Below are 27399 nucleotides of genomic sequence, written 5' to 3' on the forward strand. Positions count from 1 at the left end.
GTGTCAGAGAGGGGCCCCGCTCCGAGCTGAGGAAACTAGGGTCCCTCAGGGGGAGGAGGAGGGGGGGGGGGGAGGCAGCTATTGTTGTCTCTCCCTTCCTTTGCTCCCACATAAATAAAGCAGAGGACTATTCAAGGGGGGGAAAGGGACAAGCTTTAATAAGGGAACCTTCACCAGAAAGTGTTCAGACCCCTTCATGGATCGAGGGATTTCCCCAGCCAGACAAGTGGCCGCGACACACACACACACTCTTTTGTTTATCTCAGTCCGCCGTCAGGAATCAACCCCCTCAGTCTGCCAAAAACTGTCATTAAAGCAGTTGTTCATAAATCTGTTACTCCTATAAGGCGCTGTTTCCCAGATCTAAAAATAGCAAATATGGCTTTTTGAAATTATTTGATAATTTACAGGATTTCTTTGTCAATGTATCGGTGTGTTTGTGTGTGTAAGAGAATGTGTGTGCACCAGACGAAACTTTAAAAAATCTATATTAACTTATGAGTTATGTTTGCGGTATAACTAATTGTGTCTTCCGGACCTATATATTTGCACTACTTTAAAAACATTGTTGACAAGTTAATTTAAAAAAGGAAAACAACTGTTCCCTGAGATACTGAGAACAGGTTGTACATTTTGTTTTAACAGTTTTTCACATTGAGAATTTTTGGCAGCATTGTTGGTGTTTCTTAAGTCTGTTTGGTGGAAAAACTCAATTAAAAAACCTGATTCGATAAAGTGTCAAGATTGATCTGTTAGTGTCTCGTTGTGCCCAAGCAAACTTCCCTTTTCAAAATCACGTGACGCAGCTATATCGAAGTGTAGCCTTATTTGTTTTTGTATATGCATGAATGTATGATAATCTTTGTACAACTTTTGTAATAATTTAATGCTGGCTTATGCCCCCTTTCATGTAAGCAGTGTATTTGTGTAGGATCATATCCTTTTTGATAATAATTGTAAAGATGTATTGCTGGGTTGTTGGTGCTTTGTAAAATGCCTTTAAAATGTGTCGATTTCATATAGCGTGCTCTAAATAATAAAATGAATGAATGAGATTCATATAAACTACAAAATGCTGGTCTGAAGTTTTTGTTTCCACTCTGGTTTTAGTTGTTAGGCATGGATGTATTACTAAGGGCAGTTTCTTCACTTATAGCGACCCCTGGTGGACTGCAGTGACATTGCACACAGTCAACTACCTGGAAATATACCAAAAAAACCCTAAAAGAAAACAATAGAACAAAATTAATTTAAAAAAAAAATCCCCCCATTTGTATTTTATACATTACACACAATTTACAAAATGTAATTCGCATTTATTTAAAATGAAAATTTGAATTTACATCAGTTAAAAGTCAAAAAGTACACATAAATAAAGATAAAACTAAAAGACACAACAGATAGTGTAACACATTCCACATAGGTTTCAATTTACATTCTTTTACACAAGGTCAAGACTCATTTTTAGCTCCGAGGCTCTTGGTTTAGTGCGAGGAACACGTCTCACATCACAGATGATGGCACGAAGAAGCCCTGATGTCAACGTTTCCAGATGTTAAAAGCACTTAAAGTGGTTATAAGCAGGGGAGAAAACGACTTGGTTTTTCTGTTGGCTATAGTGGTCTATAAAATCACAAATTAAAGTCTCTTTTTTACAGATTTCAACCAAAATCATCTTGCTTAAAAATGAAGGCTGGTTTTTGACACTGCTAAGACATTAACTCGCATAAAGCTGGTGTTTCATGAACATTTCCCCACTCAAACTTAGAAATAATTAAGTGTTTTACATTAAAAATATAATAAATCTGTTCAAACACAGATTCCCCCCAACAAACGTGCAACTTCACACAAGAAACAAATTGTGTTTTTTCTAAAATGTCAGTATGCAGTTCACACCTAAATGTGCAATAGGCATGCTACACTGTAAACTAAATGTGAGACGTGGGTTTTTCTACAGAAATGTGTTTCTGTCAGTTAAAAGGGTGTTTGTGAAAGTGTTTTTTAAAACAACTGCGTGTGACGTAAGACACTGAAACTTAAAAAAGGAATAAGCATATATCAATCCCTGACTGACATATATTATAAAGAGAAATGAGAGAACCAGTCCCCTTATACAGTAACCTGATTACACAAAACTGTACACAAGAGAAATCAAGTGGCCGGCCGCGCGTGTAAAGCTTCCCAAAACCCTGCTAAGGTCTGAGTGGTTCATTAAAATCTTTAAGACTTATTACTGGACTACAGTGCAATGTTATTCATCTGGACAAAAAATATCATACATATCTACAAAAGCTGACAATCAATTTATACATTACAATTATTATTCACATTCTTCAGGCAACTGAAAGTAACTTAAGAACTTCTTATCTAAAATGCCAATCTTATTTCTACATCCATTTAAATCCTTAAATATGTACAGTAGTAGTGTGATGGCGCAGATTGGACAGCAAAGTCCATTTAAAAAGTATATTCTTTTAAAACCGGCATTCAGTTTAAACTTCATATCTTTGTTTTCACACTAAAATAATTGAGCATTTACACTTTTAGGCTTTTAGTGACAGGATAAGACTGCAGTGTTGTGCTCTGTGACTGCGCCCATGGGTGTTAACCGTCCTGGCTGTGTGGAACAACAGCCCACCAATTTTTCCATCTCCCAAAACTCACCTAAAATGAGCAGATTGTGAGCTGCGTTGCCACTCGATAAGAGTAGCAACATTACAGCTGACAGGATGATGGAGCGTTCACAGCTGGCGACGCAGCGCTTGTCTTTCTCTCCACATCTCACGCACCTCTTTGTGGAGCAAAGGAGTGATGAACACAATGCTGCCCGCCGTCTGTAGCAGGAAATAAAAGGAAAGTTACACAAGGGTTTGCAAGAGGACACACTACAACAACACAGTAAAGAAAAGTGATGAAAAATTGGCAAAATAAATTGGTTTATGAGCCCGAAATTAAAATGTACTTTAGAACCAAGGAAAAAAAGACTAGTCACATTATTATAGTAAGTAAGAATTGGCAAAACAAAGTAATATTCATGCCAATATATTGTAAAAACAGACAGGGAATTTTCAACAACCGACATTTTGAAAAGCACAGGTGTTATTAACGATGGCTCTGCTTTGATGTTCACAGGTGTTACTAACGATACTAACGATGGCTCTGCTTTGAAGTGCACAGGTGTTTACCAACGATGGCTCTGCTTTGAAGTGTACAAGTGTTTACTAACGATACTAACGATGGCTGTGTTCATTAACGACCCTTATCATCTACACCTGTGCTTTCCCTACTGTGGAAATGTCTTCAGTTAAAAGGACTGCTGTGATAGGTGGACATTATCTCACCATGGCGATGAAGAAGTAGAAGACTTGAATCCAGCCCAGCTTGCTCTCTATCAGCGACACCAGGTACTGTAGGATGACAGAGATTACATGTATATAAAACAAGGAGTGTGCTAGTAGAAGGAAATAACATTTAAAAACTCAAATAAGTTAGAAAAATGTATTAAGGAACCTTAATAAAGAATCAAATCAAATCAAGTGTTATTTATATAGCACGTTTTTAAACTATTTTTGGTCGAGCCAAAGTGCTGTACATCAGGGTTTCCGCTAGGATTTTTTCACGCCGGTCAAATGTCCGGACAGAATTTATTTTACCGGACAAATTTGAAACTTACCGGTCATGTTTCAATCATAATAATAAGAATTGCAGCAGAGTTTCCGTTAGCAGGTAATTACCGGACTATGACCGGATATGCTGATGTTTAAAACTCAGTTAATGGGGCTCATTTTTATATTGCTTCAGTTTATAATCGTAACAGATCGAAAAATTCAGATTCATTTTTCAATAAATGATTCCACAAACAACAAACAACATAATTATTACATTCAAACAAACTACTTGTAGATGAAGTACATTATTCAAAAGTTTACATTAACTTTGAATAATTTGTATTATTAATTACTGTGTGTAAAAATGTGTTGGACAATTGCAGGACTAGCCCTCACTCCAGATTTGTTTTATTTCTGACTCGGATGATAAACCAGGCCTGTCATAAAATGCACCCCCCCCCCCCAAAAAAGATGTTTCTATTAATCCCACCCTCAAGCATTTTTCAGGGTATAGTTGTAGGACTAGTACCAATGAATGGAGCAAGTTTCATGAATGTGACACTTTTATTATGTAAGATAGCAAGGGGTGCATAACGTGGCAAAAATATGCTGACAAAGACTATGTAACATTTGTAAACTAACATTTTGATTATTATATGACAAATATATTAAATTAAACAATACATTTTAAAGCATGTGTATACAGACAGGACGTAACAATAATAAGAAGAACAAAAAAGATTAAAAAAAACAAAAACTGAAAAGGAAGTGACGAATGAATTTCGACACCACTACCATCAAATACGGAGCGAAAAGTTTAACCACAAGAATCAAGACTATATGAGCTACCACTAAACAACTCACAGTCTGACAATTACCATTAATAAAAACCCTGAACGTTTACTTTTCGTTTTAAACATCGTTTTAAGGTGTAAACGTGTCATTTAGAAATGCGCGTTCCCGTGACAAGGGGGGCATTTCATGATGGGGGTGCATCTGCGTACCGGTGAGTACCGGCCCAATTCAAGCACTGCCTTAGACCCTCACATCGTACAAGGAAAAACTTCTGGAGAAAAACCCACAGTTTAAAGGGGAACATGGGAGAAACCTCAGGGAGAGCAACAGAGGAGGGATCCCTCTCCCAGGACGGACAGACGTGCAATAGATGCCGTGTGTAAATCGAAGAGATAATACATTTTACAGCGTAGGTAGACCGAATGTTTGGAAATGCATGGTGTCGTTTTTCTCAAGAACAGTTTAAAATAACCATAGAAAATACCATAACACTCTCTGAAATGGGCAAAGACCGTAGTGAAAATAACTACATTGAGAAATGCAAGGTTTTCCAGTGTATACATTACAAAACAAACATTTTTAAATGTATTTTACTAAAAAAATAAACTAAAGAAAACTTATGGTTATAAAGATGGATAAATAAATGTTGAATCAATTCTGAACTTTTTGACACATGGACAATTAAAATGTACAAATAAATTGAGAGAAAAATGTATTAGATGACTTTAAATATATTGGCTCTTTTTTGGTATGGACTGAAGCAGCAGGGTAAATGTGGCTTAACAAGCCATGATGGACATTGAACAGCTTTACCTGTTATTAAACCTGGTCATTTCCTGATGATTTAATGCACTTGTTTGTAGAGCAAAGAGTTTTATACTGTAGTATTTTTTGCTTACCTGTCCCGCAGCGGCTCCTATACTTCCTGTCCCGTCCACTATGCCGGTGACTGTAGCCAAAGCCTTCTGACTCCCCCTCAAAGCGTCCTGCCTCCCCAGGTCAGCAGAGATGGCGGAGCTGATCATATTAGATGGACCGCCAATGAAGAAGCCCGTAGTTGTCAACAGCGCGGCGTTTATTACCTGGTCATTAGGTGAGTCTGAGGAGGACAGAGAGTGAGAAAGAGAGTAGAAGTGTCATACTGTGGCTGATATTGTGGTATTGACACAATCATGCTTATCAACGAATCGTAAACCATGTACTCACGGCTGTATCCCACCAGGGATGCCATCGCCAGCGCCAGACTGAGGGCCAAAACCGGGGATCTCTTGCCCATCAAGTCAGAAATCAAACCCTGAATCGTCCCTCCTGAAACAAAGACAAAAAGACAGACACACAATGAGAAACTGACATTCAAACTCTGTGGACATTCATGTATAAACTGAGACAGAGGTATTATTTTACTCAAAATAATTATTTGACCTGTACAATTATGCATAAGATTAGCAAACGGTAATACTGTAGACTAGTCACTGTTTTCGGCTTCCTTTATCAGAGAATCTTACTCATATTTGAAACCCAAAAACCACTTAAACATTAATTTGTATTATGGTAATGCTAAATCATTTTGGGTGATATTGACTCTGACTTTCCCGCCATAAAACTTTGAATGGTACTCCCATTACTTTGTCATAAAAATGTCATACATTTTTAAGAAAGGACCCAGGTACATCATTTGTTTAATGAAGTCCAATTGTGTGCTATCTACGTGTCAAATAATCTAATGGAGCATCATTAAATCCGTTATGACAAAATGTAAAGAATATTTATCTCAAAAACTCAATGGGGAGAAAAATGCAGATTCCCCTGCTGCTCACCGAGGATTCCTCCGACATCGTACCACACAGACAGGCGGTCAGAATCGGCCTCCTTCCAGCCAAAGTTGTTGGTCAGGTAGAAAGGGAGCCAGAAGAAGAAGGAGTAGTTGACCAGCTTCAGACACGCATACGCCAGGGAATACTGCAGGACAAACAGACCAGGAGAGTCAACAGCTTGTTAGTTTAAAAGCTTATTGTAAAAAACCTTTAGTTGGGAGTTGTCTACTCACCGGCAGCACTCCAGGCAGACAGAAGGCCTGGCAGAAGGTCACGGGGAGAGGGGCCTCAGCCAGAGGATCCTCCGGCTCCTGAATCGAGTGGTAATGTCTGTCGTACACCTCCACCTCGGCGTCTTCCTCCTCGTCGCTCATCAGAGGCCGGTGGCTGTCCGTGTCCGTCTCCACCGGACTCAGGCCAGTCTCTGCCTCCAAGCTCAAACCTGACACACACATACACACACAAGTGGTGTCAATCGAGATCTTAAATGCGTTATGGTTTCCAAATAAATCGCGTATAGGTTCAGGGCCCTAATATACACACATTCAGGATGTAGAGATTGCCTAAGATCAATCGTTTTAAGCAACAAAAGACCAAGTTCGGGATATATCAAGTGAGGTGAAAACGCACATAAAAAGGAATTAAGAGGAATTTCATCGAAAATACGGTCACTGGAGCATCATTTTTTGGTAATGTTTGTACACTAACAATACACGTTGTTCTAACATGTTCCTCGCAGTCCTTACCGACTTCTTTCGGGGAGGTCAGCAGGCCGAAGAACACCACCACCCCACCGGCAAACTGCACCACCGAGGTCACCAAGAAGGCGTACTGAACACAGCAGCACATCATGTTAACTTCTGGTTTCTGAGAATAGGCATTGTTAAATGTGTGGCGCTGGAATTTATTTATTTGTGCACCTGCTACTGGTGCTAGTTTCAAATGTGTTTCTTACCTCGTATCCATACTTGAGCACGCTAGAAGCCAGGAAAGCCCCCAGTATGTTTCCTACAGAGGCACAGGCGCTCCACAGGCCAAACACAAAGCCACGGCTGGAAGACAACATCATGGATTAAATTAGAAATAAATATGTACAAGTATTCTTTTTAAATGCCTCTGGTTACATTACATTTTAACCATTGCACTAAACTCCACGAACAGGTAAAGTGTGTCTAAATGGCGTCTAAGTTTAGGTAGCGGCACCAGTGAATGGATGTCTTTGTGTAATGTGTTTCGGTGTGTGGGTGTGTACCATAAAGCTCTACTTGAGAGACTGGAACTCTAGGCTAGATACTTCTAAATAGATAGATACTTTATTCATCCTAAATGTTGTCCCAGCAGCAGTGTTGTTAAGTATTACACATGAGTGAAAAATATTTAAAAGATAGAATAAGATACAAATATAATAAAACTAAACATTTGAATTAACAGCAAATAAATACAAAATTACAATAGAAAATACATATATCACTAGAGTATCTATCCATCCATCTATCTATAAAACAGAAATATACAGGAACATATTGACATTGGCCTAGGCTGGATAGATGTTGCAGTTGTAATTCTTGAACAAATATCAGATAAATGCAGGTTTAGTAAATAGACGCACCCCGCCTTGCCGAACCAGTTCCCCATGACGGCCACCACGCAGGGCCACACAGCGGACTGCAGCAGGCCGTTCAGCACCCACAGCCCGCAGTACAGATACACGTTGTAGATCTTGAGCCATTCGGTGAGAGTGCCAAACACAAACTCCTGCAGACACACAGTTAAACATTTCATACAACTTATTACACATACTAGTGTATTTACAAAACTTGTTGACGGATCTTTGATATTCAATTAAACGCACGATATGTTCTAATCTAATGGAAACCCTGTACAAAACAAATAGACCCAGTGTTTAAAACTGATTAAAGGGGCTCTATTTCGCTCATTTTCAATTTCATAGTTGTGTTTTGTGCCTCTACCATGACATGTTTACATGCTTTTATGTTCAAAAAGTGCTTAATTTTCAAGGGAAAACCCCAAAAAGAATAATAAGGGCCCCGGCCTGTAAAACACTGAATAAAGCAGTTTCACATCAATATACAGTGTTTCTCCAAAGCTCTTTGTCTGTCGCTAGCAGTTTCTTAGCTTTTTCTCTGATGACTTAAAGGTCCCATGACATTTCTACTGATCATAATTCCATTGTTGAGGTCTACTAGAATAGATTCACATTGTTCAATGCTCCAAAATCACATTGGTTTCTCATACAGCATCTCTGTATAGTATGTGTATTCACTCTCTGTCCTAAACGGCCTCCCTATGAGCCCACTGTGTTCTGATTAGTCAACCACCGTTACAGCGGAACATCAGTGATTATGTGTTACAATGGCGTTTGTTAGCAACCAGAAAATGACACCAGTAAGGACAAACAGATGAGAATGCTGCGTGGGGTCTGGGTGCCGTGTTGGCGGGACGTTGCAGGGCTCGCTGCTCCGCCCTTTGAGGCTCGAGGAGCAGACAGTGTGAGCTGTATTACTGGTGTCATTTCCTGGTTGCTGCGTGGGGTCTGCGAGACAGCGAGACACAGAGGAACTCAGCCTGAGCACACACATACACTCACAGCCAGGCTGTTCGCCACACAGTTCGCCACACACTCACAGCCTGAGAAAAGATAAGGCTGAGTGAGTGTGTGTGCCGGCGAAACTCTGCGGAGTAGCGCGGCTGAGAAAAGATAAGGCTGAGTGAGTGTGTGTGTGTGAGGAGCTCCACGGATTGGTCCATTTGCAGCTGGATATGGTTACGTCCCTTTACTCAGGAAGAAAAAAATGGAAAAAGAGAAATCTCCAACGAGGCGTTCTGGGGCAGCATAGACAGGTCTTTTCTGTGTTAGAGTTGTACTCCCTACAGGGTGTACTTTGAGGGTTTGTAAAAAAGCTACATAACACAAGGGGACGGGTAATAACCGGAAAAGCATGACATGGGACCTTTAAGATCCAGATGTCTGACGTCTTAAAACCTTCATCAAGTTAAAATCCATCCTTATCTTAAAAGTATGTTTGAATGGCTGATGCATGCTCAAAAGGGATATAATAGAATTCAAGGTAACCAAATTAAATGCAAAGTTTCCTTGATTAAAATAACAGATTTCTCTTTAGAAGTGTAGGATAATGTTACTCAATAAAAACATACAACCTAGGTGTAGTACTTTTTTTGACATGGTATAGGAAACTATAAATGAATAGTCGCAGAATGTACCTCTTGCCACTCACAAGAAGACATCATTAAGGATAACACACATTGAAACACACAGCATGTACTCACCACTGCAGCAGAGCCACACAGGCCGACGCAGAGCACGTAGCGCAGGTTCACTCTGTCCCCAATCACACCGCTGAAATACAGACCCTGTGTGGACAACATAAAGTTAGGCAAATGACAAAAAGATATGTGTTTCAGTTGTTTAAAACGTGTGTTAAAATCGTGTACCCCACTCACCACTGCGTATGAGAAGAGGAAGATGGTGTCCAGAGCTCCGAGGAACAGAGTGGCCTGCTCTTTATCTGCAAACAGATGATTGCCCTCCCATGTCTGGAACAGTCAGAGAAAAACAGTTTGTTACACATCCAGGGTGTTTAAATGTTAAGGGCTCTAACGCTGCTCTGTTCTACTGGTACCTTATCGGGAGAAAAAGCTGCTGCGCTGCCATTTGTAAAAGTTGGCGTCCACTGAGCGGAGATGCTGACTTTCACATTGCTGAACGTCTTTCTGGAGGCATGGAGCAGCACATAGCTGGAGAAACAGAGAACAGTTTGAATCAACAGGGATTTGATTGAGATTTGTTTAAACGTTCCACGTAGAATGAACGGGTCAAAGTTCATATTTAAGCTGGAGGCGATGCTGTTTAATATCTGTTTAACATCAGTTGAAAAGTCTCAATTATTTACGTATGAATTATACCATCACTCACTATAATCTGTACTATGACCACTAGAAGTCTTAGGCTACATCCAGAATGTTAAATTCCAAAGAAGTATCAGTGTAATTCTCCAGAAAGACTTGGCAGGAAACAATGGAATTCCACATCTAAATCTAAAACAGAAAAAGGAAGTGGCTGAAATCACGGGACTGTGTGCGGCTACCTGCTGCACACGGCACTTTGCTTTGCTCCTGATAGTGTTTGGACACGGCTGCAGACATGTGACACCACGTCTACTGTAATCAAAGATTAACAGCACTGACTGGAATAAACACACAGCATGGAATTTACTCAGTGGCCATACAAATGATTTTTATCCTCGTCTGTTTAACATTGCAAAACATTCTTTATTTACAGGGTTATAGAAAATGTGTGTGGGAGAGAAACTCCCAACTTTGGTCTAGTAACCCTTTTTAGTGGAAATCATTAGTTATTGTCCTTGTTATCTTGACCACGTCTGACCTGGGTTAGCTTTGTCTTATAAACCTTTCACCTACATGTATATCTCATCCATACACAGTGTATCCTCTTATTCAACCCCACTACTTTCTTGGAGTTTGTTCCTTCGAAACTGCAGCACAAAATTGGTTAAAAAACTCATTTTCCCCCATCTATCCAGTGACCGCTTGAACCAATCTATTCATTATTGGGTTTCCAGTTACTCTGAAGACATGAAGGGTGAACGGAAATATGGATACAGCAGGTTTTTAAGGGAAGACTTTAAGGATAACCTGGATTACCTAAAGAAGGTGAGGAGGAAGGCAACCAGATGGTGATGAGTGTACTGTGACAGGCAGCCACAGCACGAGGGAGGCATCACAGGGGCAGCCGGGGGGGGGGGGGGGGGGGGGGGGTAAGAAGAGGAGGTGGAGGACGGGGAAGGAGGAAGTGGTGGAGGTCTTCAGGGGGAACAGCAACAGGAAAGGGAACGGGTTCAGCTATAGAGTCCCGCTACGGCAGATGGTACAAGCACATCACTAGGGGAACAACAAAGAAAAGAAGGAATTGGAAACCATTGTTGAATTGTGTATTATTTCATACAGAATACTAACTGCAGAGAATTGGTATTAGTCCTTAGATGAATAACTGAGGACACAACAATTATTACAAGAGAAAATAAAAAGGATATGCATGAAGTAACACCTGATTTACAATCACCAAACATCCCAGGTTCAAAGCAGCTGACAATAGATTTCAAAAACGTTCCAAAGTAGGGGTGCATACCGGTTCCCGGTATTACCGAAATACCGGTTACTGGCGGCTACGGTATACCGTACAGAAATCAGATCCGGTTTTCGATACTTTTTTTTTTTTCTTTAAATTTATTTTTAGAAAAGTGAGGCGTAATATCCTTAAACTCGCGCCCAAACCGTCGAATTACGATGTCAATTTCGCAGTGAAACTCCGCAAACGAGTCACTTAAGAAAATCGAAAGTGTGGCTGCATATGACTGCCAGTCTGAATGGTGGGGTCTGTAATCACTGCCAGTCTGAATGGTGGGGTCTGTAACCACTGCCAGTCTGATGGTGGGGTCTGTAACCACTGCCAGTCTGAATGGTGGGGTCTGTAACCACTGCCAGTCTGAATGGTGGGGTCTGTAACCACTGCCAGTCTGAATGGTGGGGTCTGTAACCACTGCCAGTCTGATGGTGGGGTCTGTAACCACTGCCAGTCTGAATGGTGGGGTCTGTAACCACTGCAAGAAGTTTATTTCTGGGAAAGGTGGCAACACATCCAATCTCCAACCAATGCTGTCTCGTATGGCAACCAAGTACCTTTGTGTTCAGGGAAGCAGCGTGCCAAGCGAGAGAGTGTTCAGTTCAGCAGGTGATATCCTACGCTGTGAAAGGGCCCGTTTGGATCCAGAGAGCAGATATGCTCATCTTCTTGAAGATGAATGCACAAAACTGAACTGTGATGGGATTTGTTTTCTTTCATCAGGCAAATGTTGATTTTAATGATGCTATTTGTTTTATGTGCAATGCCGAGATCTCATGATCCTTTATGTGTTCTCTGGTCAGTCGAATCTCAGGTTAAATATTGATTATACTGGTGCTATTTTATTTTTCCATTGACAAGATGTGCTATCAACGCCTGATGGTTGTTATAAATGATATTGCAGAATCTTTTTTCTTCATAGATAACGTGTTTTTCATTGTTTGTTCAGTACTAAAAGGTCCAAGTCCCACAATTGAATTTAATATTCATTTGACATGTTAACTATATCATAAAGCGCTTCATGGGAGTAATTGCGGGATGATAAAATGTTTCCCTTATGCAACATGAAAGTATCACGATATGTATTGGTTGAGTATCGGTATCGTAAAAAAGTCAACGATATGCATCCCTATTCCAAAGTTAGGGAGTACTGAATTTGTACCTATTTTACCAATCTGAGATGCTAGCTCGTAGAAGGTATCCGTCCGTTTGGGAGTAAAAAAACGAATAGAATCTTTTTTTAATCCTGATGCAATTCTGATACTTCAACTTTGAGTATCTGCCGATACCAAGTACTGATCCAATACCAGTGCAGTACAAGCAAACTTATACTCGTGTTTTTAAAAGGTAGACATGATACCAGATGTTGCAGATGTATGAAAAATTGGCACAGTGACTGAATGGATTTATGTTTAATGTCAACGACAAAGAAACTGTATTTAATGTGTATCAGTTATTGCTTTGCTTTTTCTAATAAACACTAGTATGAACGTCAAGGGCCTCACTTTCATTTCCTTCATAACAAGCATATGTTTTTTCACATGACGTTTACAGCACCCATTCAATTCTGGCTATTATCTAAGCTGCCGGCGAGGGAGAGTGTAAATAGATACATATTTACTCTGTTGGGTACTTTAACTTGTGGTTGAAAAGAACTAAAGAGTGCTTTTAAATCAATACATCTTGTAGAGTAAAGCACAAGTATCAAAAATATTGTACTTAGGTAAAATACTTAAGTAAATGTACTAAGTGACATTCCACCACTGCCTGTTCCACAAGAATGCCTCTTTTTTCTTGCAACATATGGCAGGTACAGTAAGTGCTCACCTCCTAAAATGCTTGTTAGAGAAACTCCCTGAAGGTAAAAGGGATATGCAATGTTTGGTGATAATTTTAAACAGAAAGCACCATTACACTAAATCACAGTAAAAGGGAAAAGGTAAGCAGGACGTCGTGTTTAAAGGACGCCATCAATTTTCTCTAGATCTCATTACACAAGCTTAATCACTATTGTCATGATTTTAGTGGTTAAATAAATGGTTTAGTGTGTTATAAATGAACACATCATCTTTTGTTACATTTTGGTCAGTTTTAAATGGAGAATGGACTACTTTTACTCAAACAAAACAGTCTCTGTCCACATTAGTGAGTGACAAGGCAGCTAGCTTTGGTCACATTTGTTGACAGTAGCCTCCATCTACATAGCCAGTTCCGGGCTCGTATTACACGTAAAAATCAAAGCAAGCATATATGAACAAAATACTGTTAGTTGCAGTTTCACACTCTTAATAAAACACATATAAACCAAGTGTTTTTCTTACCTTTCTGCTACTGTAGTCGTTGCTGGCTTGTTCTCGGTGTGGCGTCGGTTTGTGTTTACTGTGCACTCTGGTGTCGCGGAGGTAGCAGCCCGCAGAGCCCAGAGACTCAGTGCTGCCCCCGCAGGACAGGAGAGGAACGACAGGCTGAAAATAAACAGACAGCTGTTGAGTCTTCACCTGTCACTGCAACACTTGTTACATGGTTTTAAAAAGTCCCCGCCAAAAACCATGTAGTTAAATACCCTGGCTGCACTGTGTGACACTGACAAAGGGATCCGTCACTGAGTTTTGCCTGCACTTCGATTCTGGTAAGCCTTTGGTAAGTACTTTTACTTCACTTGAGTATTTGTATTTTATGCTACTTTATACTTTTACTCCACTACAATTTGGAAGCCAACATTGTGCTGTTTACGCCACTACATTTATTTGACAAAATGATTCTAAAGTGGGACGTTACCCACGGTAAGTACTTTTACTTTTTGTATTTTTTGATGCCATTGCCATAACTTATAATTAAGTAAGATTTTAAATGCAAGACTTTTACTTGTATTTTTACAGTGTAGTATTTATACTTTTACTTAAGTTGAATATCTGAGTACTTCTAACACCACCACTGTTAATTATCGAATTAACAGTTAACGAGTTTAACACATCTTAAAAGATGTCAACAAATATAAGTCCATGTAAAAAAAAAAATGTGTGTAGACAAAACGTACATAACTCGCAGAAACACAAAGTAGCCTATTTAGTTGTTTGCTTTCTATACTGACTTTTAAATCAGTGCCTCTGTAATATATGACTTAAAGCTTACCTCTTAGAGTTAATTTATATTAAAAAAAACACTTCCTGGTAGTTGGATTTTCATTGGCATTACCATTTTAAGAGACTTGCAGTTTTCAAATCCCTTGGAACTCTCTTATTCATTTCCATGTAAGTGAATACGCCCCGGGGCAAAGAGGGTGGGCTGACATGCTACAGCTGCACCAGCAACTGTGGCTCAGAAGCAGTTGTGACGTGAATTCCAAAGAACCGCAGATTTGGAGGGAAATTAAAGGGGCCCTATTATGGTCATTTTCAGGGTTCATATTTGTATGTAGTGTTTCTACTGTGACATGTTTCCATGCTTTAATGTTCAAAACGGTCTTTATTTTTCTCATAATGCCTGTGCTGCAGCACCTCTTTTCACCCTCTGTCTGAAACCAGAGCCCAGTCTGCTCTGATTGGTTAGCTCTGTTTGGATTGGTCAACTGCTTAGAGATGACTCTCCCCTCAGCCTATCACGTACAATGTGATGGAGAGCTAGACGATAGAAGCGCGAGTGTTTCGCAGTGATGTCACGATGTCAAGAAAGTAAACAAAGGACTACATTCGATGTGTTTCAGATACAATGACGTTTGTTACTTGTGTAAGTCATTCCTCTGCAGTTAGTATAGGCAACATTAAAGTTATAAAGTAGTTCAAAGTAAGACTATTAAGAGACATTCATTCATTCTACATAGCTTGTTCATAATGTCAGCTGTGAGAGGGACCACCAGCAGAGAGGGAGCGAGAGGGAGGGAGAGTTAGGGAGGAAGTCATATCCAGTGTGTGTGGAGAGAAAGAGTGAATGAAAGTTGAAGATTGGGAAAGATACAGGGAGAGAAGCTTGTGACGACTCACTTCAAGCCTTAAATCAAGTTAGAAAACTTATTGCGGAAGATTACATCTGGAAATACAACACACTGGTGCTTTGGAGATTATACCAATGGATACCTTGAATTCACCAGCATTATGCTCCCATTTCACAAGAAAACACATGGAAACTATACGATGGAAAGAGGTAAGAAGCGGATTTCATTTAGTGAGTTAAATATACAAAATACAGGCTGTTTGAGACTTCCTTCTGAATTTAATTCAATCATATATTATGTTCTGCTCTGTCGCTTTATTAACTGTAAAACCAAAATTGGTGGGAAAGCAATTCGTTTTGGAAGGGATCTTACCATATGTATTTTGTAGAAGAACGTATGTCATTTTGATTAACTATGCAGCTCTGGATGGCTTGCTATCTTTATCACACAGTAACAGTGCGTTTGAATGTATTTCCCAGCTTATCAGCTACGTCTTTAAGGGCTTCATGCTGTCCCTCACTGTTATTTGGATTACATATCAACTAAACAAATGATGACAACGGCCCCAGAGCTGGGAAATTACAAAGCGCTATCTTAGAGGCCACTGAACTTTGAAACATGGGCCTTTAGAGATGTGAAAGTATGAGAGTCAAGATGAGAGGAGGAAAAGCAGAGCAAAGGTTAGTGTCCTGTGAGTAGAACGCAGCAGAAGAAGCAACAATACAGTAATTCAATCAGGAGAGACTTCATTTTGTTTAAAGAACATTTATTGACACATGTCATATGATAAATATTAAGTCTTTGGCGATTAGACCCTGATCCTGAAATCGTATATATCTAAAGGGGGAAATGCAGCCGTGAGCATATAGGGAACCCCCCGGGGTCTAGACACTGGTGATGATGCTGAAGATCTGGATTTGATGAGGAGATGGGATGAGGTCTTTGGATTAGCTCTCTTGGCACTGGATATGACGAAGCATGAACACCTGAAATCACAGCTGACTGCAGGAGAGAGGAGAACCATTTTAAAGTTTGGCTGCAGCACAGTGATTGGCTGCTGGAGATTGAGGTGAATGTAATAGGTTATAGACAACGCCCGTGATGAGCTGATTATATGCAGCTGCGGAGTGAATGTATATATACCCAGTCTTCCTGAACGAACTTGCGCTGAGCTTCATTTAAAGAAAAGCTAGAGAAGATTGATTGAATCACGCAAGAGCTCCCCAATGACTATTGAGATGCTGGTTTTTGGTGATGACCTTCTCAAGGGAGTTGCACTGGCTGTCATGTTTTTCCTTGAGTCTGCCCAGCTGGCCCCAGAATTTCATACATATCAGATGTGGATGAATGGTCGCACGGCCTAAAATGTCTTATAAAAGACCTTTATATCATCAGGGTATATGCAGGAAGTCAAATTTAAGACCTTTTTTAAGACCCTTTCCATACATTTTAAGACCTCATCGCCACTTCAAGTTTTAACCGGTTACATTGGCGACACACTTTACCTCACATTGACTATATACAGTATTGATTGTCCTTCCTCCTTATCTTCCAACCATTTGGACACAAACTTGCATTTCCCCATAACGATGTTGTTTAACAACCGGCGTAAACGGACCTTCGCGCGCTATCAAGCAGTGAGCGTGCGATGTCCTGTTCAGATGACGTCAAATCCAACGGGATGCCATAAATAAACTACACCGAATCACACTACACACCTACGCAATGATTACATTCAGGCAAACTGTAGAATACAACCTCTTTGGACAATTTATATACTTATTGAAAACAAGCTACAACATGTAATACCTTGGAAAATGCCGTTTAATACTTTTTAATACTTTTTAATAGCCTTAATTTTCGCTAAATTAATTGATCAACTTTTAATACTTTTTAAGACCCCGCGGACACCCTGATCATGCTGAAACACAGTGTGGGAGAGAAAATGATCAAGTGGGCACAGAGACTCATGAAAAAAGCCTCCGGATGAATTCAATTGATTGGCTAAACATTTCTTTTTTTTTTCTGTCTCAGGTGTTGAGCAATCATGGCGGCCTCTAAGAGAATGACCATCACTCCGGACTACATATACGCCACTGTCAACAGGTTTGTAACGCATTTCCTATAAGAGAGGGACATTTTGGCCTCACAAATTCCTCATTTGAAATAAGTAAAAAAATGCTTTAAGTTGCCCTTTACTCATCACATCCCCTAAAAAAAAGAGGTCATTCATCTTAGGGCTTCCCATTTCCTCTTGTTTATTTAATTAAACATTACAGTTTGATGAAATGGGCTCCGGTCCAAGTATGTGTATATTTAGCGAGGCCGATGAGAAGGAGATGCTCGGTCATAGGCTTGTCCTCTGGCATTTTACTCTCAGGCTGTATTTTCCCACTGTCGCCAGAAAAAGACTTAGTGTCCCCTAACTGGCAGTGACCGTACTCAGAAGTTCAGGAAACTCAATGAAAGTCATGTTATTTAGTCTTTTGTAGCATAGTATTGTATTTTTTTTATTGAATTTAGGTAATCAGTGATTCAATTATCATTTTGAAATCTGTGTTTTACTGAAGAATGCTATAAAACTGTGGTTCAAACTGCTCCCAGTAAACATTGTTGTGTGTGTTTAGGTTAAAGAAGAGCCGTGCTGGTGAAAAAGGTGATTTCCATTTTGCTTCAGGGGACAACAACAACGTGGGACAAAGAAGAGAGAGGGCACACAAACTTCCCTTCACCCCGTTAGAAAACCAGAGGGAAGAATCACCCATGATGGCGCACAGGAGGCCGAGCTTCGACCCTAACAATGAGAACACTCTCCTGGTAGGCAACAAGCTCCCCAGATCCAATGGAGGCAAAATCAAGGACAAGATTTCTTTATGGGAGGGGAAGGAACCCACTCATTCACCCATTACCTCAGCTTCTTTGGGCCAATGCCACAGCATAACAAGGACAGAATCCCTTACAAAGAATGGTAAGAACTCTGATGGACTGAGTGAAGAGAGTTGCAAGAGAGTAGCCCAAAAGGAAAAGGAAACTCTTGGTAAAGAGAATGTAGGCAAACTTGGGGATTCAAGGCCTTGTTCACCTGTTGAAACTGGGAAACAGCAAAGAGGGACGCTCAAGAACAGCAAGCACAGTGAGAGCAAAAAAGGGGAGGATTGCGGCGGAATAGATCACGAGAAAGAGAACGTAGAAAAGCTTAGGGATTCAAGGCCTTGTTCGCCTACAATAGCAGTGCAGCAGCAGCAGATGGGGACGCTGAAGAAAAGCAAAGAAAGGAAAACAGCAGAACAGGCCAACCAGGAGAAGAGAGCTGTGTTCACCCTTTTTAAAAACCTGGATGCAATGGGGGAGAACCATGGGAAAAGTCCTCCAGAGCTTGGGAAGTACTTCAGCCCACCTTGCAAGGACAAACAGGTAGTTATGGGTCAAACTGGTTCAGTGAAAGGGACGCAGCACCAGGAGAATGTGTACACAGAGCCGGGGTCGCCCCCTATCAACCCAGTGCCCAAACCCCAACGGACCTTTGAGCATCCGACTATCGTCGCCATCGGGAAAAGTCAGAGTAAGGGCAGAGAGCAGAGGAACCTCCCCCCACTGCCCTCCACCTTGCCACCCACCTCTACAAAAACGTCCTCAAAACCTCCCTCTGGTGTCTATGGGAGACCCCGGGGTGAGAGAGTCAGAGACAACATCGAAAGGTATAAATGAAACAGCAATAGTTGGTCACAGCTTAACCAACATCAAATACAATGTTAGTCCTGGTACGCAAAACAATACAGCATATTACAGCAAAGGGTAGACAATGTTGTACAAATTAATACAACGTAGAAAGCTCATATACTGTACACTCTTTTGCATTTTTTTGTTCACCATGACAGGAAATCCTTTGAGTTTGACGACCTCAAAAGGTCAACTAGCCCGCTTTTCTCTCGCCTACCAGAACATCACTATGAAGACATCCCAGGTCAGAAACCTCTAATATCCATCAGTGATCTTTGAAATGTCTCTTGCCAAGAGTTAGACAAGTACATCAATACCACTTATAGGTTGTTTTTAGTGAACATGATCCTACGACTACAACTACGCTAATTAGCTTATCCTAGCATTAAGACCTGAAACAGGCCACTTTTGTTGTTTTGAAGGGGGTTATTTGCTTATTTATTGGCATGGTGAAGTGTTTTTTTGGGGTGTTTTACCTTTGTACACAGCCAGGCTAGCTATTTCCAGTATGTGTGTTAAGCTAAGCTAACTGTTGCCTGTCTGTAGCCTCATATTTGTTGAAAATGGTATTGATCTTCTCATCTTACTCAGATGGTATGAGTATTTCCCAAATTATCAAAATATTCTCTTAAAGAAGTTAAAAGGTCAATTTTACAGATATGTAAATTCTGACATTTTCCGAATACCGTTTTGGAATCCCTTATTATTTAAACCTTGCATTTTCAGAAGAATACCTCTAAACATGTTGAATATAACCCTCTTTGGTCTCCTTGCAGACTCATCCAAAGAGAACCCATATGAGGACATAGAGTTGGAGAGTCAATGCTCCCAGCAGTCTTTGCCCTCCTCTCCTGGTGCAGAAACTACCAAGGTTCCTGGAAATACAAGCCAAGCATAATGATTTACAGTGACACCACTTCTTATTTCAATGACTGTGAGAATGTATTTAATTCTTATTTTATGTCCACAGACCTTGAGGCCAGGCTTCTTCAGGCAGAATTCAGGCAGGGGCTTTAAGCTGCTGGACCTGCGGAGAAGCAACCAGTCGCCCCACAGCACCAGCAGTCGGGGGGTTTCATCTCCACCCCAGCTCAGCCCTCCCTCCACTCCTGGGCCTGAACACACTTACTGGCTCTCTGGGGATACTTACAGCCGCACCTGCCGCAGGATACCAACGGTGTGTGTTAAAGTGCATACTTTAGGGCTCTTAATGTATTTTCTTATGCAGGATCCCTGAACTAGAGCAGATGTGTTATCCACCAACCCTAATGCTTACCATATAATTTAAAGATTATGTTCAGAATATCAATTGGTGCTTTGTTCTCATCCTTAAGAAAATATGTCATGCTGCACTCTGATTCAGAGCTCTTTCCCAACAGGTCGTGCTTAGAATCAACAGCATCTTTGAGGCGAAGATCGGGAAGAAACATCTCCGAAGGATCTATCATTACGCTGAGACAAGCTCAGGGAGAGGTGATGATGTTCAAATGAATCTTGTCTTTGTAATTTCTAATGTTTTAAAATGTAGAGTTTTGACTTAATTGACCCATCTCTGTTTGCAGTAACAGATGAGAACAGTGACTCTGAGAGTGAAGTTGAGGAAAGATCAAGAGGTAGATGACACTAGAACACTTTCTGTACACTGTCTTGTAGTTTTTGACATCTCCAATTTATACAAAAACATTCCTCTATTCCAGCTCATCGTCAGCGTCTCGTGTCAGTCCAGTCCATACTGAGCCAGCCAAGCCAGGCTCAAGTCCATTACAACGGTTCCAACACCAGCAAGCGCTCTCGGGAAAAGGAGCTCCACCAGCGTCAGCTGTTTGAATATTTTCTAGTTGTGTCGCTGCAGAAATCGAAGGCTGGTGCCCACTATCTGCCAGAGGTCACACAGCAGTTCCCACTAAAGGTCAGGAGCAGAGGAGGGCATGAGGCCTAGCTTGCTTTTTTCATTTCATTTTCATTTAATCGTTTATTTGAAGAGGGACAATGCACATTGATGACAATTTTTAACAATTAATGCTTCAAAATGTAAATATGCCGGATTTTAGCTTTTAGCTCATTTCCATCCGTAGTCCCTGACATACAACATTTAAGAACATGACATTTATATACATAGCAAAAATAAATACATGATATGCAGAAAGAGCATGAGCAGCATATACAAGCTCAATGTAGCAGCTACGACATATATAGTGCAAGAGAAGATAAAAGAGCTACATAAAGTGCAAATGGAGATACCCCTGTATTAAAATGCATTTAGAGGTGATTGCACGTTTGTTTGTTTCTCAACCATTCTTTGAGTTGACCTTTAAAACTGTTCAAAGTGGGACCTTTGTATAAGAGCAATTGAAACCTTTGTATAAGAGCAATCCACAGATTTGTCAAAGTAAACTTAGATGATCGATGACATCTTAGATATCTATAGGACGAGGGATCTGGAAAGGTGTACTTAAAAAGGCTAGCCTGTTTATAGGAAAATATAGGACCCAGTCTTTAGTTTTTTGACTTACACTAAGGACTGAAACTCAGGATATCTTCGCCTCTGTTGCATATTTCTTTCTTTATTTTTCTTTAGCGAGTCCCAACACTTTAAACAAATGCAATACTAAAATCCCTGAAGTACCCATTTATCTCTTGGGAATGCCAAGAAATATCTATTTACATATTTGATCCCAGACAGAAAGGCCCACCAGCCAAGATAAATCAGAAAATCTGATATAGCAAGGTTGAGCTTTAAATGTAGATTGATTTTTTTTCATGCAGCAGCATTTTTATCTAACCCTATAATAATGTATAACCCTAAATGAGGCGTTGATTAGTTTATGGAAATATAAAGCATTAAAGACATCGCTGCTCTGGTTTTGTTTCAGCTGGAGCGGAGCTTCAAGTTCATGAGGGAGACGGAGGATCAGCTGAGGATCATCCCTCAGTTCTGCTTCCCTGATGCAAAAGACTGGGAGCCGGTGGAGAACTTTCCAAGGTGAGAGTGTAAAAATTGTCTTAAAGCTACTGTTTATATTAAGGTTAAAATAAGACCACATTTTATCATCACTAAATGACTTGACTGCTGGAATGGACTGTCTCAAGTTTGACCCCATTTTGCTAAAAAATAATAAAGTTTGTTTGTAAATAATTACATTTTTCATATGCAATCAAAAATATGGTAATCACAGTTTTATTTGTGTATTTGTTTTGGGTCAACCTTCATAGTGAGATGTTCTCCTTTGTTTTGACGGGAGAGGATGGGAGCAGGAGGTTCGGATACTGCCGCCGTTTACTGGTAAATACAAATGAGTAGAATAAATAAGTGCACTGCTACTGAACAGGAAGTGGCTAAATACCACGATGACGGCTGAGTAAATAACCGTGCCAAAATAGTCTGCGTGCCTGTGGGAAAATAGTCCATCTGAGAGTCTGGGAGGAAGTGTGTGTGTGTGTGTGTGTGTGTGTGTGTGTGTGTGTGTGTGTGTGTGTGTGTGTGTGTGTGTGTGTGTGTGTGTGTGTGTGTGTGTGTGTGTGTGTGTGTGTGTGTGTGTGTGTGTGTGTGTGTGTGTGTGTGTGTGTGTGTGTGTGTGTGTGTGTGTGTGTGTGTGTGTGTGTGTGTGTGTGTGTGTGTGTGTGTGTGTGTGTGTGTGTGTGTGTGTGTGTGTGTGTGTGTGTGTGTGTGTGTGTGTGTGTGTGTGTGTGTGTGTGTGTGTGTGTGTGTGTGTGTGTTTCAGTGCTATTAATGTTACAAACTAAATATGTTTTAACTTTTTCAACTTTAACATGGCCTCTGTTATGTGGAAACACTGCATTGCTTGAGTTTTGCAACAGTTTTCGACTTATAAAATACTTTAGAAAAAACGCAGTTATTAATCCACAAACACATGGCAGTTAAACTGATTTCCTTAAGTAAACTTCCACCCTTTTTTTTTCAGCCCAGTGGAAAAGGTAAACGTCTACCAGAAGTCTACTGTATTGTCAGCCATCTTGGCTGTTTTAACCTGTTCTCAAAGGTAAACAACACCCGCTGGCCTCCAATGATAATATTATTGGCTTATGAGTAATGAGGTACTTACAAAGTGTGTGTGTGTGTGTGTGTGTGTGTGTGTGTGTGTGTGTGTGTGTGTGTGTGTGTGTGTGTGTGTGTGTGTGTGTGTGTGTGTGTGTGTGTGTGTGTGTGTGTGTGTGTGTGTGTGTGTGTGTGTGTGTGTGTGTGTGTGTGTGTGTGTGTGTGTGTGTGTGTGTGTGTGTGTGTGTGTGTGTGTGTGTGTGTGTGTGTGTGTGTGTGTGTGTGTGTCTACTGTGTGTGTGTGTGTACTGTAGGTGCTAGATGAGGTGGAGAGGCGTAGGGCTTTGTCTCCCGCTCTTGTGCAGCCTTTCATGAGAGCCATCATGGAGGCTCAGTTTCCAGCTCCAGGCCGAACCATCACCATTAAGACTTTCCTCCCCGGCTCCGGCACTGAGGCGAGTGACAAAGAGATATTGAAAAGAAGATCCTGTTAACCTTTTCCTTTAAAATATGTTGGATTGTCCGTAAAAAAAAAGTGGAAGAAGTTGTGCAATTTAGCTAGTTCTTTGCTATATTTTACTAATTTTTTTTTGTTATTATTTCACCCACATATGCACAAAGTAATGATTTAAACCACTTAGCTTTCTGTATTTATTTGTCTTTTTCAAAATGTGGGATTGGGATTTTAGCCTTTGCAGACCGCTGACATGAACAAAAACCTATACAAACACACGACTGCAAAAGGAAACCCCCAAAAAGCATAATAAGGCCCCTTTAACAAATGATATTGAATAACCTTTTCAATAGAGAGAAGTCCTGATAATTCAATGTGACAAAGGTCTTTTTTCAAATCGACTTCCAGAGATAAGTACCTCAAAAACTAGTTAAAGGCTAATGAGTAAAATGTAATAAAAACGGTATATATGATGCTCTATAACTTAGTTTCTGTGTCCATCTTGTTCCCAGGTGATGGAGCTGTGCCGGCCCTCTGACTCGCGCTTGGAGCATGTGGACTTTGAGTGTCTGTTCTCCTGTCTGAGTCTGCGCCTGCTCCTCCGGGTGCTGGGCTCCCTGCTGCTGGAGCGGAGGGTCATCTTCACCGCCGACAAACTCAGGTTGGAGATATTTATCCTTACACAACACACACTACAATCTTCTCTATTGAGACAGCCCAATAGGAGGTAGCACTGAACATCCTGCCTCCACTGTTCATGGGATTATGCAGCGGGCAGATATGAGCTGCGAGCGTCAGGGATGTTTTCTTTGTGAAGCTCCCGGGTGGTCCAGTCCCTCGTTTTTTTAACATTTTTATTCAGGGAACATCCCAGAGAGATATTTTGAGTCCAGCTCTGTCGAGTTTTTGTTGTGCTGGGACCAGTTTGTTTGTTCTGCAAGAGAAAGCCAGTGGGAGTCAGAGAGAGCGGTCACAGTAGTGGAATGTGAAGATGAGTGACGTAAATAAAACAAGTATGTGCTTTCCTCTCTGGGAAATGTTCAAGGGCCTAGAATTTGGACACTTCTCTACCATTTTCCAGCGACGACACTATTGTCCCTAGCAATAGTTTTGATACAAAAATGTACACAACCACTGTTTGTGTTAATACATTTGGTACAGAAGGTGAACTGATCTTTGAGCATTAGAACGTTATTCTCATTATAATTACAACTCTGTCTAATATCATCATTAATGATATTACTTTTTTTCATGTGAAGAAAAACTGCTTGAGCTAAGGCATGTATTTTTGAATAAAAAATGTATACATGTGACATTTTTTGAATAGAAAATGCACATGCATGGACTAAATGAGTCATAAATCATTATAAAATAAAAGAAATAAAATGTTTTATAGATTATTATAGTAATATTGCAACTTGCTCCTTGAAAAATAAGGACTTTTCCGCATTAAGAAAATATTACAACTTCTCAAAGAACACAGTTATGTGGGATATGTTTTGAACAAGATTAGAAATCTTGCTGAAATACGTCCAGGGGCTTAAAATAATGCTGCATGCACATTCGCAGAGGTTTCGTACCAAAACAAAACACAAATAGGACGAAAGAGTTACTCATTCCTACGTGTGTGCTGAATTAGCAGGACTGAGAATGCATTATATCCTATTGTATTTACATATTTTGCCACGTTGCACTTCAATTTTGTGTTTCCCTTTACATAAATTAAGCAATTTCCGCCATAAATTGGTGCATAAAAATCCACCAGAATGCAGCAAATGAAGAATTTGACCTCAAAATGTATACTGTGTCTTATAATGTGTCCCGCATATGTTTAAACCTTCTCCCTTTGAAAACCCCAGCAGGGAATATTCAGAGATTACACTTTATTTTAGACCATAGCATTAATGTGGTTAAACGAACGTTACTCACTTTCTGTAGCTTTCTCTGCCGCAGCATCATCTGATCTTCCTCCACTCTATCTTCTCCTGCAGTACTCTCTCCCAGTGCTGCCATGCTGTCGTGGCGCTGCTCTACCCCTTTGTGTGGCAGCACACTTACATCCCTGTGCTGCCGTCGGCCATGCTGGACATCGTGTGCACCCCCACCCCGTTCCTGGTGGGCCTGCTGTCCAGCTCCCTGCCCCAGCTCACTGAGCTGCCCCTGGAGGAGGTCAGAGACATAATGATTAGCAGATACTGTATGAAGGCAACTGGAGTCATCAAAATAACCTTTGACTTATTTGCATCTGTAGAGTTTTATCACATCAATACTTTATGGCAAATTGTTGTATGACCCTAACCCTTTCATTGTCAAACAATAACCATTAAAACATTTATGTGTACAGGTTCTGGTTGTGGATCTTGAAAACAGTCGATTTCTCAGACAGGTAGGCCAAGGGTTGAATTATATTTGTGCACGTTTTTATGGTACTTCATGACACTTATGGATGTGGACCAAATTATTGAATCCTTAGTGTACTTCAAAATGAATTTTCGATTCGCCATTTGTCCCATTTAGTTGGACGATGAAGACTCCATTCTGCCATCTAAGCTCCAATCAGCCCTGGAGAATGTTCTGGAGAGGAGACGAGAGCTTGCTAATGAGAGAGGAGGAGACACACCTGGTGGTGAGATTTAGTACAGACTGAAAGTGAAAACTAGCCATGAATGCTATGTCATTTATCAATTAAGCAACCTCAATACCTTCGTTTATCCTCTTCTGTGCAGATTCGGGCCATCTTAGCACCGTCGTGTCCGAGGCCTTCGTTCGTTTCTTCGTGGAGCTGGTAGGCCACTATCCACTCTTCATCACCGGTGAACGGGAGGACGGCTACTCCTCCTCCTCTTCCTCCTCCCCGGTCCCCTGCTACTTCCAACGCGAGGGTTTCCGTAAAGCGATCCCGTCTAAGACAGTGCGCCGGTTCCTGGAGGTCTTCATGGAGACCCAGATGTTTGGCTGGTTCATCCAGGAACGAGAGCTCCACAGGCAGGCTCTGAGAGGTGAAGAGGGGCAGTGAAAAGAAGAGGTTTGGGTGTTGGGAGGTTATGCAGTGACTCATGATTGTCTTTCTTTTGTCAGGATTATTTGAAGTGAGGGTGCAGGAGTATCTGGACTCCATCCACGAGAATGAACATCGGAGGGTCAACAGGTTTCTCAAAGGCTTGGGTAAGGTTATTTCCCAGAAGTCTGTTCCAGAATATCTATTGGTGGTTAAATCTCACCTAACAACACTCTTGTTTCTTTTCCTTTACTCCAGGGAATAAAATGAAATTTCTTTCCAAGAAATAATGCATCTACAATGCTACACAAACTAAAAAAGAAGATGCACCGAAACACGGAGATACTTCACGGACTGCAGAAATCCGATAAAGGAAATTATCATTTGAGTTCTTTTTCAGAGATGCTTGTTGACACCGTTCTCATCTGAGTCAATGTTTGAGGGTGTTGCTCAAGGACTTTTGATACACATAGGGGAGAAATCCTGCTGTATTTCACATAAATAAAACCTCCAAAACAAAGGTTCCTGGTTTCCATTAGCACAGATAATAAGATAAACAATGTATAAAGAAATAGGCCCTGAAAGAAATATGATGGAATGTGAATGCTTCTATAGGGCATAAGGGGTCAATGAATGGCTTGAAAGGTACATAAATGAAGTGTGTAGTATCTACTTTACCTCAAAGCTTTCAGACATAGTATTTCTATAAATCCACTGGGGGGCAGTAGTATATTCTCTGTGGTTATATGTCTTGACACAGGCCTGCTTTCCCGCTCTTTAATGCTGCAGTTTTACTTCAGCCATATCAGTGGCGAAATCACACGTAAATAAATAATAATGAAAAAAAGTGGTGAGTTATTTTCTTGATGTTGTTATCTTTTTCCCATCCAAACAAATACC

At 40.6% G+C, this 27399-nt stretch overlaps 2 protein-coding genes and 1 long non-coding RNA gene across 4 annotated transcripts in view; 1 reads left to right on the plus strand and 2 right to left on the minus strand.

Annotated features, from left to right (window-relative positions):
- Positions 1–1295: 1295 nt before the first annotated feature.
- slc37a3 (solute carrier family 37 member 3) lies at positions 1296–13818 on the minus strand. Its single transcript, XM_034131571.1, has 14 exons — positions 13721–13818; positions 10922–11158; positions 9880–9994; positions 9701–9793; positions 9527–9610; positions 7827–7972; positions 7173–7269; positions 6964–7048; positions 6451–6659; positions 6221–6362; positions 5610–5711; positions 5303–5502; positions 3342–3407; positions 1296–2834 (listed from the first exon to the last, which is right to left on the minus strand). Exons 2-14 carry the CDS (start codon positions 10996–10998, stop codon positions 2742–2744), a joined length of 1509 nt encoding a protein of 502 aa, XP_033987462.1. The 5' UTR covers positions 10999–11158; positions 13721–13818; the 3' UTR covers positions 1296–2741.
- Positions 13819–13971: 153 nt separating this feature from the next.
- LOC117483298 (DENN domain-containing protein 2A-like) lies at positions 13972–27335 on the plus strand. 2 transcript variants are annotated; one of them, XM_034131568.1, is made up of 20 exons: positions 13972–14039; positions 17365–17436; positions 17958–19028; positions 19209–19294; positions 19827–19921; positions 20021–20227; positions 20430–20523; positions 20613–20663; positions 20748–20959; positions 21924–22033; positions 22264–22333; positions 22974–23051; positions 23362–23502; positions 24014–24162; positions 25493–25670; positions 25846–25887; positions 26019–26127; positions 26228–26500; positions 26580–26666; positions 26758–27335. In XM_034131568.1, the coding sequence occupies exons 2-20, from the start codon at positions 17378–17380 to the stop codon at positions 26787–26789; spliced, it is 3144 nt and encodes a 1047-aa protein (XP_033987459.1). In that variant the 5' UTR covers positions 13972–14039; positions 17365–17377; the 3' UTR covers positions 26790–27335. The 2 variants fall into 2 exon arrangements, with proteins under 2 accessions (XP_033987459.1, XP_033987460.1); XM_034131569.1 differs by lacking the exon at positions 13972–14039 and having other exon boundaries at positions 17352–17436.
- Positions 25808–27399, minus strand: part of LOC117483301 — a 65363-nt gene continuing 63771 nt past the window's right edge. The window contains exons 4-5 of the long non-coding RNA XR_004555970.1: positions 26204–26493; positions 25808–26097 (exon numbers count right to left, since the gene is read on the minus strand). This is a non-coding gene — a long non-coding RNA (uncharacterized LOC117483301). The remainder of the gene's footprint in view (positions 26098–26203; positions 26494–27399) is intronic.

Source organism: Trematomus bernacchii, unplaced genomic scaffold, assembly GCF_902827165.1.
Source record: "Trematomus bernacchii unplaced genomic scaffold, fTreBer1.1, whole genome shotgun sequence".
Taxonomy (NCBI): Eukaryota; Metazoa; Chordata; class Actinopteri; order Perciformes; family Nototheniidae; genus Trematomus; species Trematomus bernacchii.

Coding starts and splice junctions, on each gene's coding strand:
- slc37a3 (XM_034131571.1), bottom strand. CDS start 10,998: ATGCCTCCCTCGTGCTGTGGCTGCCTGTCACAGTACACTCATCACCAT. Junction 7,270..7,826: donor AACTGGTTCGGCAAGGCGGG/GTGCGTCTATTT, acceptor GTTGTCTTCCAG/CCGTGGCTTTGTGTTTGGCC. Junction 5,503..5,609: donor ATCCCTGGTGGGATACAGCC/GTGAGTACATGG, acceptor TGTCCTCCTCAG/ACTCACCTAATGACCAGGTA.
- LOC117483298 (XM_034131568.1), top strand. CDS start 17,378: ATGGCGGCCTCTAAGAGAATGACCATCACTCCGGACTACATATACGCC. Junction 20,960..21,923: donor CACAGCAGTTCCCACTAAAG/GTCAGGAGCAGA, acceptor GTTTTGTTTCAG/CTGGAGCGGAGCTTCAAGTT. Junction 25,888..26,018: donor ACAGTCGATTTCTCAGACAG/GTAGGCCAAGGG, acceptor TGTCCCATTTAG/TTGGACGATGAAGACTCCAT.